The sequence below is a fragment of the Poecilia reticulata genome, linkage group LG2, assembly GCF_000633615.1.
Source record: "Poecilia reticulata strain Guanapo linkage group LG2, Guppy_female_1.0+MT, whole genome shotgun sequence".
In the NCBI taxonomy this organism is placed as follows: Eukaryota; Metazoa; Chordata; class Actinopteri; order Cyprinodontiformes; family Poeciliidae; genus Poecilia; species Poecilia reticulata.
The window spans coordinates 17,095,563-17,105,708 of record NC_024332.1 but is presented as its reverse complement, the minus strand read 5'-3'; the positions used below and the strand labels follow the sequence as shown (position 1 = coordinate 17,105,708).

At 45.2% G+C, this 10,146-nt stretch overlaps 1 protein-coding gene across 3 annotated transcripts in view; it reads right to left on the bottom strand.

Moving 5' to 3' along the window:
• The window catches only part of bcor (BCL6 corepressor), a 47,704-nt gene extending 40,561 nt beyond the window's left edge, over positions 1-7,143 (bottom strand). For 2 of the 3 annotated variants that reach the window (XM_008433875.2, XM_008433883.2), the window contains exons 1-2: positions 7,073-7,143; positions 5,927-6,015 (exon numbers count right to left, since the gene is read on the bottom strand). In XM_008433875.2, the coding sequence (XP_008432097.1) occupies positions 5,927-6,015; positions 7,073-7,128 (145 nt within the window). In that variant the 5' untranslated portion in view covers positions 7,129-7,143. Of the gene's footprint in view, positions 1-937; positions 1,914-5,926; positions 6,016-7,072 lie in introns of those variants that run through there. The other variant, XM_008433891.2, reaches the window with a different exon arrangement.
• Positions 7,144-10,146: the final 3,003 nt, after the last annotated feature.

Here is a 10,146-nt window from a genome sequence, read left to right as displayed (position 1 = left end):
CCACACACGCCTCACACTACCTCTGGGACTGATGAGGGTCCGATCTGTCCAAACAAAGCCCCCCTCCCCCCTCTACCCCTTTTAACCTCATCCCCCCAACCCCCCAACACCTCCACGCCGTGCGGTGACAGCAGCAGCGGCAGCGGGGGCAGCAGAGGCAGCAGGGGCAGCAGGGTTGCACACGCCGCGGGGGATGCCCTCCAACTGAACCGGACTGTCTCATCGGAGCGGCGCTCGCGCTGCCTTTCGTACAGGGCGAGGCTGGATTCCTGTAACCTTGTTTAGCGCAGAAGCTCCGTGTGCGCGCACGAGCACTCGCACCAGCCCCTCACACACACACACACACACACACACACACACACACGCACACACAACGGGGTGCGAAAAGCCCGAGCAGGCACCGCCGCCACCAACACCAACCAAGGACGGCGCCACTTTCAAGTTCGCTAATCTCTGGGACGTCCTTCTCACCTCCGTCCGGCTGACAGGACGCTGGGAGCGCAGGCTGTGTGTGTGTGTGTGTGTGTGTGTGTGTGTGTGTGTGTGTGTGTGTGCGCGCGCGCGCGTGCGCGCGCGTTGTTTATCAACCACATGCCGCTGCCCCGCCGAAACGCACAAAGACCACCCTATGCGCTATTCTTAGAAGTGGTCCGATCCGCTCCCACAGTCCCTGCGCACATCATCGCGATCAGCAGCCAGTCTGGGCTTTTTTGTCTTGTTTTGTTTTATTTTTTCTTCCCATGAAAATCACACTGAAGCATGTAAAACAGCCAAAACCGTTACGGGCACAATTATAAAAAAAATTTTAAAAAGAGCGGAGCACGTTTTTTGTTTTTTCTTTCTTTCTTTTTTCCGGAGCTCCGGAAAAAAGGGGGATTTCACACATGGTGATGGGGAAATAAAACACATTCAGATTAGTCTTTTGTTTTCGGCTCACCTGTTTAAATGTTGCAAGTTCCGTAGAGTTCGATTCAAGTCTTTTGTCCAGTTTCTTTTTTCCCCAGTGCGTGGACGTTTACGTAGACTGGCCCCCGGTTACGGTCCTGTCTGCTGGAGACAGACGATCCCGGCCAGGCGGAGGAAAAATAAAGAAAAAAAAAGTATCTAACAGGTTATCCACTTGTCACGAAACGAGGCAAATCTTATTAATAAACCCCTCAATGTGTGTTCTATTGTCTACAGCCGACTCTCATCCTTTACTCTCTATTTCAAGCGGACTTTTTAGGAGCTTCCATAGAGCTACAAAAAGATCCTGCGCCGAAACAGAGCGACGGAGGGGGAAATCCTAAAAGAAAAAAAAAATCCACAAAAGAGGATCCGACCAGTCAGAAAGAAAGAAAAACTGTTCGGTCCGAGCCGCTCAGAGGATACAGGTGGTGAGGTGAGGTTGGCGGAGAAATTAAATCAGCTCGTCCGTACCTCGCAGCAGCGCCATGTTGGGTCTGAACGGAGCACGCCGTGCTCGGAAAAAGCCCCTTTTCCTCCCGCTTTGCGTCGCTGCGCTCCGCTCCGCGCGTCCCCCACCCTCCCTGCTTCCAACAGCGGAATCCGTGCGACAAGAAGGCAGCTTCGGAGAGAATCTATCCCGAGTAGTTTCTCTTTTCTCTTTCCACTTCTTCTTCTCCTTCTGTTTCTTGCTCCGATTCTCTTTTCGCTTCTAGAGTCGCAGAGAACAGCCCGTGTCGGGAGCCCCTCGGTTCGCACCGAGGACGCACACAGAGCTGTGTGATTACGGGGAGTGCCGCGCACACACACACACGCACGCACGCACGCACACACACAAACAGACACACACAGACACACACACACACGGAAAGAAAGAGAGAGGGAGAGAGAGAGAGAGAGAGCGAGAAAGAGCGAGAGAGAATGGATGAACGCTGCCGAGACTGAGCGACTCGCTTCCACTCCCACTCGCGCAGACTCTACCCAGAAGGCCAGTCGGGAGACCGCAATTACCATAAGCCTCCAGCGCACGGCACTGGCTGCGCGCGCACACGGAGACACACACAAACACTCGCTCCGAGAGAAGCACACACACCTAGAAGGCTCCGCTGAAAGTCCTAAAGAGCGCTCGGCTGGGTTTAAACACACATTAGGTGGCAAATGAGGCACGTGGATAGTCTGATAGAAAATAGAACCTAAATATGAAAGACGACGTGAGATTAGAAAGCAGCGTCAAATCTCGGTGGGTTTTTTTTTCTACGTTAGAATAATTTCTTTTTTTCTTTCTTTTTTTTTTGGCTATGTGACAAATATATCTGGCCCGTGATTGTATGGAGCTCCAAGCAGAATTTAGTTTGGGGGTCCCTAATCTCAATTCACACACCAGCCCCGTCTAAGCTAATTAGGACGTCATCGACATGTTAATTAATTCCGGTAATTGAATTTAAAAAGTGAAATTAATATACGATATAGATTCGCTGCAGAAATACAAATTCCCTCCCAAAATGCAGTTTCTCAGAAAATGTAGATTACACCAATAACAATATGATTAAAAAGAAAACAAAAAGAAGTGCGAAGATTTGACCTGTATGTTTAAAAAACTGGCTTTTCATCATATCGTACTCTATCCAATCCTTCCCACCATATGGATGGAAAGTTTAGTGAAAGGAAAAAAAATGTGGTAGACAATAGTGAACAAGCATTTAGAGCATTTGGAAGTGAGAGCCATTAAAGAATGAATGACAAAGTTTCAAACTGTTGGACTGGAGCTGGACCTGGACCTTCCATGTCCTGAATCAGAGACAATGTGCCAAGAATCTCACCCGGACCGAGGTGAGGAAAGGACCGGACTGCCGCTCAGTGGACCAAAGTCCTCTTTTTCAGATGAAAGTAGGTTTTGCATTTCATTTGAATTTAATTTGAAATCAATGTCAAGAACGAGCGGAGCGCCACCGACTCTGGGCTGCTTGAGTTCCAGCCGTGTCAAAATGTCCCGGTCTTGTTGTTGACCGGAACATTTTAGAGCGCTTCGTGCCTCCCGCTGCTGACAAGTGTTACGGAGATGCTGATTTTATTTTTCCAGTAGAACTTGGCACCTGCCAGAAGTACTAGTACCTGCTATATTTGGCTACGGTGTCGCTGTGCTCGAGTGAGCAGCACTCACTGCTCTGACCTAACTCCTAACAGAGAATCTATGGACTTACTGTCAGGAGGAAGGTGAGAGGCACCAGAGCCAACAACGCAGATGACCGGATGGCCGCCATCATTAAATGCCTCGGCAACAGGCCGATCACGTCCACGCTGCGCAGCACCGACGCAGTAATTCATGGAAAAATGCTGCTTGAAGACAGTGGACAGAACATTGCTRTTTTATCGATGTAGACTGACATTCCTTTATTTCGATATATTTTTTATTGTTTTCATGTAATATCCYAAATTCCCGAAATCTGAATTTTGGATTTTTGTTAGGTTTATAGACAATAATCATCTAGATTAACTGGAAATATATCACTCGGTATAGAATGAAGCTATATAACGTTCACATTTTAAACTGATTAACCAAAAAKCTCTATATTGTAATAAATCAGGACACAATAAAAACTAATTGTGAAAATAAGGTTATTTCTTCTACTGGCGATTGTGTCTGGATTATTATTATTGATTAGTTAGCAGTTACACAGCACACACACAGCTGAAAGGTTTAAACTAGCAACATTCTGATCGCTCAATAAGAAAATATGTAAAAAGGAATGTTAAGTTTTAAGCTCGATACATGAGAACTCGGGTGCTCTTGGTTGCCCCCTGAAGGGCTGGAGGACATAAGCAGCAGATTCGTTCACGTGTGCCTCAGGCTGGCTCTGTATATTCCACAAATTAGTGAAATTTCTTTACAGTCTAAGTAAATASAACAAAATGTTTTTTGTATTTATCAGAACCTCAATCAGCATCACAACAGAACTACTTAATGCCATCACAGATTTGAACCATTCTCCACATTCAACCTTTTCAGCTGACACTTAGGGAATATATTTCAAATCAATTTCTGTTTACTTCTCTCGTTTTTTTTTTTTCTTTCAAGCCTAAAGATATCTCTGTGAAACACTAGAGACACAGAGAAGCGCGGGGGACAGAGGGAGGGTGAGGCAGCTCAAGGCTGGGGCACATCTGTTAAAGCTCCCATGTCAAGCAAAGGAGGAGGAGGCTATGAATATCAAGCCTGAGGTGTGTGCATCATGTGCCTGCGTGTGTATGTATGCGTGTGTGTGTGTGTGTGTGTTGGAGAAATTGAGGGGTGACTGGTCCGGGGGAGATTGGCGGGGTGGACATGAAAAAAGAGAAAGAAATAAAAGAAAGAAAGACGGCCGACAGACAGACAGACATTGGAGGCAGACAGAAGCAGAGTAGGAGTAAGAAGGAGCCTTGGCAATGGAAGGTCTGGCTGTATTTGCCGCAGCTGTTGAAAGTGGGAGTTAAACCAGACAGTCATACACAAATAAACACAAAGCTCGTAGAGCACTCGCATATGGATGCGTTTAAAAAAGCTAAGCTCATCTTGAAGGCCAAGTTGTCCAGAAGTTTGGATTAGGAGGCCGGTGGAAGTGGAGCKCAGGGCTTCCTCTCTCAGTGGAAAGGTAGCAGGATGGGCGTCCGCCTGCATCYAGAACAAAAGCTCCGCTTTYTTTCTTCCCSTCTACTCCWCCTCCCCACCGCCCCGACATCAACCTCCACTCCGCAGAAAAACAGCACTGAGWTTCTGACACACACAGATTTAAAGCAAAAACTCTCTAAAACCTAAACAAATCCAGGGTGAATTAGCGGGCATGTTTGCTCAGCTCAGCTCCACCCTCTCCTCACCTTTCATCAAGTGAGAGTCGCTCACTTTGACCACAGCTGCTAAACCACAACATAGAGAGGGGATGGGGGGGGGAGTTATGGTCAACGTGCCTACAAAGGGCGTCGTTAAAGGAAAAACTGAAATCCACTCCCATTAGCCTTACCGGATTATTCAAACTCTTTGAACTTTTGCACATTTTTTTTCTGTGATACAACATCTCTGAACCTGTGACCTTTTGCTATTGTGGTGTTCAGTTTTATTCGGCCCCACTGCGTCAAAGGGGTTTTAAAGTCACATTTTCATGCAATTTCAGTTGCAGCTTTGTGGGGGATGCCGCCATGCAGATCTAGAAACTGGATATTTTTTAATGGTTCTGTTCTGCAAAACGGCTCAAATGAAGTCAGACTGTGATAGTTTCTGAGATCAAAGCCGCAGATTCTCACAAGAGACAATATTCATATTCCTTGATCTAATCCATTTCATTATTTGGAGTTGTTGTCCGACTTGAAGGAGAAGCTCCATCCTCAAGTCCCAACTCTTTTAAGGCTTTTTGTAAGTTTCCTTCCAGTCCTGCCATGTATTAAGCATCTCTGTCTCTGCTAAAGAAAAGCACTGCCAYAGCATGATGCTGCCAACACTCTCATGGTGAATCATTTTCTTCCCACCTCCGCCATTTTGTGCTGTTTGTTGTGTTGATCTACCACATAAATCCCAGTAAAATATATTGAAGTTTGTGACTAGAATATGAAAACGTTCCCAACAGTTAAAGATATTTCAATACTTTTCCAGGTCACGTTCATCAGGTTAGCAGCTGAACTTTTAATAGACTACACACACATTTAATTATTAATAACCATACATWTCCAGGCAATATCTGTTCAGAAACACTACTAACTTTTTGTTTGCAACATTTTTCATTTGCATTTCTGTTTCAGGCAAAAGAAAAGCCTGAATTGGTGAGCTTGACTCCTCGCTTTGATCAAGATACTCAGTTCTGCTTTCAGCGTGACGTTAGCTCTGGTGAATCCAGTGAAAACCCCCTGCTGCGTAAATACGTTTGCGCAGCAGGGGTTCCCACTATAGAGGAATCGGTGGGGTGGACGGGGAACAAAACCCAAACTAAGACAGAAAACTGTTCATAGACAATACCTGAAAAAAGCTGTGATGGCGTCAAATCACCCTGCAAAGTCCTCTGCTGCTGCACCAAAGACAAACAGTAAAGACGGCTCCTKTTCCCTCTGTAAAAAAAAATAAAATAAATTGGATTCAGTGATTGGAAATTCATGAGAAGTTCCTTTACCCAAGACAAGGCCAGGAAGAAACAATAGTGAATGGCCCTGATATTCTATTTTATTTTATTTTTTCTTAACCTAAGGCCCCGAGGCAACACCGAATTAAAATCAGATGCAATTCTCGAGTGGAAATCCTCGCACGGACAAGGGGATAATCCAGAGAGCCATTGTCAGTCAACACCGTTCATTGTTGAGAGCGAAAAATACAAGTTTGAACCCAACCACAAAGGAAAAAGGAAACCCATGTTAACAAGATCAAGAAACGCTGCACTCTCTGAACCTAAATTATTTTGATTCAGACCGAGGCAAAGCGGCAACAAGCTGGGCGCGATTAGCCAACATTTGAAATTCATTTTTGTAAAAGACAGGGAAAAATTTTTTTGTTTGTTTTTTGTTTTTTTTGTTTTAGGTTTAAACGAGACCAGACTATCAGCACACATGCCCAGTGTTCTTATTACGGCACATGCTATGGGTAAAACCTGTACTTATTAGAGCGTTAACAGAATGTATCTTCTTAAGGCCACTTCGTATATGCATTACATATGCTAAAGATTCTGGCSTTAAAACAAAGCAGTATCGACTCAAAGAAACAAAAGACCAAAAAAAAGTAGGAGCTAAACGCTTTTTAGCTCAACAAACTTGAAACTGGAGCATCTTAAACATTTTACTGTAATTCTTTATGTTTCTGCACAATGGCARATAGATTGAATAAGCACTCAGGAGTTATTTTGGTGTAAACGTTTTTCAGTATAAGACTATAACTTTACATATCCGTACGTTAGCTCAACCCTGCAGCTCTGCATGTGCCACTTGTACCGTCGGTCTGTGTTGCAATAAATGCATCCAAATCAAACATGTCTCCCTCAAGTCCATTTTATTATATATGAAAACAACAACAACAATTTAATCCCAAGCTGAAAGTCCACCAAAAGAGGCTTTCTCACAAGTAACTTACTGAAAACAGCCTTGAGCGGTTCAAACAAAATTCCTGCTAATGACCCACCTATAATCATGCGGAAAGGTCAGAGAGGTGTTGGAAAAAGAAGTTGCAGCACACATCAGGCTTTTTCCTCATTTCTCTCCCCTTTTCGCTCAGCCTCCAAGGGCGCTGAAGCCAGACGGCCCTTCCCATCACTCACGGAAAACTGGATTAAGATGAATATTGCTCCCAGAAACCAAGGGGCAAAACAGATTTCTGGCGAAAAAAGCACACCGGCGTAGTTTCAGAATAAAAAAAAAACACACACACACATTTTCTGAGAGTGTCTAAGGGAGGGGAAATTAGGGGAGGAAAGAGGGGCACAGAAACAGGCAGGAGAACCCGACCAGACTTCTTTTTTCTTTTTCTTTTCATTTTTTTTAATGATCGTGCTGCACTTTTTTTTTCTTTTTTTCTTTTTGGCTGTGTGTGAACTTTGCGGTTAGAAAAGCCAGACCCTGAACAGCATGTGGCTCTGAAAACGCTTACACTGGATACCGGTGACTGAGAAACGTGTTTAAAAGCAGGGATCCCGTCCTCTTGCTGCCATTGTGTGTCGATGATTCATACATAAAGCCGTGTGTGTGTGTGTGTGTGTGTGTGTGTGCGTGTGCGTGTATATGCGCGTGTGTGCGTAAAAACCAAAACATGTGTCAACACAGACTCACACTCTAATACTGAAAGATTCCCCAAACCCTTTCTGTCTCGAGCTCAGTCAGTCTGAAAGGAGAGCACCTTTGAACACCAATGTTTTCTCAACCAGACTTTGACTGAGCCTTTCTCACACACATAGATATACTTTCATCTAAAGCACTCCTTCGTCGCACTAGCCGCATGTTGATAGTTGTTGTTGAACCACTTCACATGAACAGATTCTGCTCCAGAATTACTCTGTATTTACCCGTTTTCACAGCATGATGCTTCCACCACCGTGTTTCACAATGGTGAAGGTGTGATCAGAGTGATGTGAAGTGTTAGGTTTCCAATGCTTCAGTTCTACACTGGCCTCAACTGATTAGCATACCCGTGTTTTTTTCTTTTAAATTCTTTTTTTTTAAATATAATTATTGACTAAAAATCCACCCCCACATCATGCTGCTGTCACCACCAAATTTCGCGCATCTCAACTCTTACCGGGGAATTTGTCTGTGAAGAAAAGCAGTCGCACAGCATGATACTACCATTACTGTTTTTTTTTTTTTTTTNGTGTGTGTGTGTGTGTGTGTGTGTGTGCGTGTGCGTGTATATGCGCGTGTGTGCGTAAAAACCAAAACATGTGTCAACACAGACTCACACTCTAATACTGAAAGATTCCCCAAACCCTTTCTGTCTCGAGCTCAGTCAGTCTGAAAGGAGAGCACCTTTGAACACCAATGTTTTCTCAACCAGACTTTGACTGAGCCTTTCTCACACACATAGATATACTTTCATCTAAAGCACTCCTTCGTCGCACTAGCCGCATGTTGATAGTTGTTGTTGAACCACTTCACATGAACAGATTCTGCTCCAGAATTACTCTGTATTTACCCGTTTTCACAGCATGATGCTTCCACCACCGTGTTTCACAATGGTGAAGGTGTGATCAGAGTGATGTGAAGTGTTAGGTTTCCAATGCTTCAGTTCTACACTGGCCTCAACTGATTAGCATACCCGTGTTTTTTTCTTTTAAATTCTTTTTTTTTAAATATAATTATTGACTAAAAATCCACCCCCACATCATGCTGCTGTCACCACCAAATTTCGCGCATCTCAACTCTTACCGGGGAATTTGTCTGTGAAGAAAAGCAGTCGCACAGCATGATACTACCATTACTGTTTTTTTTTTTTTTTTGGTTTTGTTTTTTTGGTTTTGTTTTTTGTTTTTTTTTAAACGGCGCGAATCGCCTTCACACGTGCTTAAAATCGAGGATCCAGTTTCCTCGCTTTCATTGTCCTGTCAGCGTGAACACACACAAACCCCGCTGACAGACACTCAGCGATCCAGCCATCTGCTGCTGCATTCAAACGCTTCAGCAGAAGTCTGGCAAACCCACACGCTCGCATGGCAAGTTCAAAAACGCAAACAGGCGCGCGCACCTTCAGTGCACGTTTCGTCAGATATGCTTAAAACAGAGACAAAACCGCACAGCCCCGACTGACTCACGTTTAGAGGAAAAAAAATATGGGCTGCCTGCCAACACACAAGCGAGCACAGAGCACACACACACACAGCGCGCGCGCGCGCACGCACACACACACACACACACACACACACACACACATAAAGAGTCGCTCGGTCGGCAGGCTCAGATTGCAGGAAGCTCTTTGCACGCAGCTCAGTCCACAGCAGCCGGTACTAATCAGCACAATCCACCTGCAGATCGTTATGGATCGCTTACTGCAACTCACACACAGAAACTTGCCCGAACACACTCAGGCACGTCCAGATGCGCGGGCATGTGCGCAATCAATAGATTTATGGCTTGCAGAACACATTCTTAAAAGACCAAAAAAAAAAAAAAAAAAAAAAAAAAAAAAAAAACTGCGCACTCGCTCTTCTTCTGCTGTTTTGTTCACCTTAATGAGGCGCGTTGGATTAAAGGTAGTTCGGAGTGACTTCCTGTTATTTCAGATTTTTAATGTATTAATGAAAGAACGGGCTTGAAATCGCTGTGATAGGAGCTGCTGGAGCAATAGCAACACACACACACACACGCGCGCGCGCGGTTCYGCGCCCCCACCGGTGTTGTAGGGCTAACCGGTTCCCCACAGGCGCGCCACGCTGCGTTAGCGCGGCCTCACCGGGGATAATTACAGCCTGGCTCGGCAGGGCGAGCGTGGCTCCGAGCCAAACGCCGCCGCTCGCGAGAAGAGACTCGGAGAGAAAGAGAGAAAGAGAGAGAGAGAGAGAGATGGAGAGCCTCCAATAATTGGAGCACTGAGAGGAGCGGACCTGCATAGATCAAGCCCGGATCAATAAGGCTGCTAAATTCATCGATGCGATCAATCAGCGAGGGTGTGTGTGTGTGTGTGTGTGTGTGTGTATGTGTGTGTGTGAGACCGTGACATAAACTAACCAAGGCGATCAGTCACACTTGTCTTATTCCGACCTTGCAGGG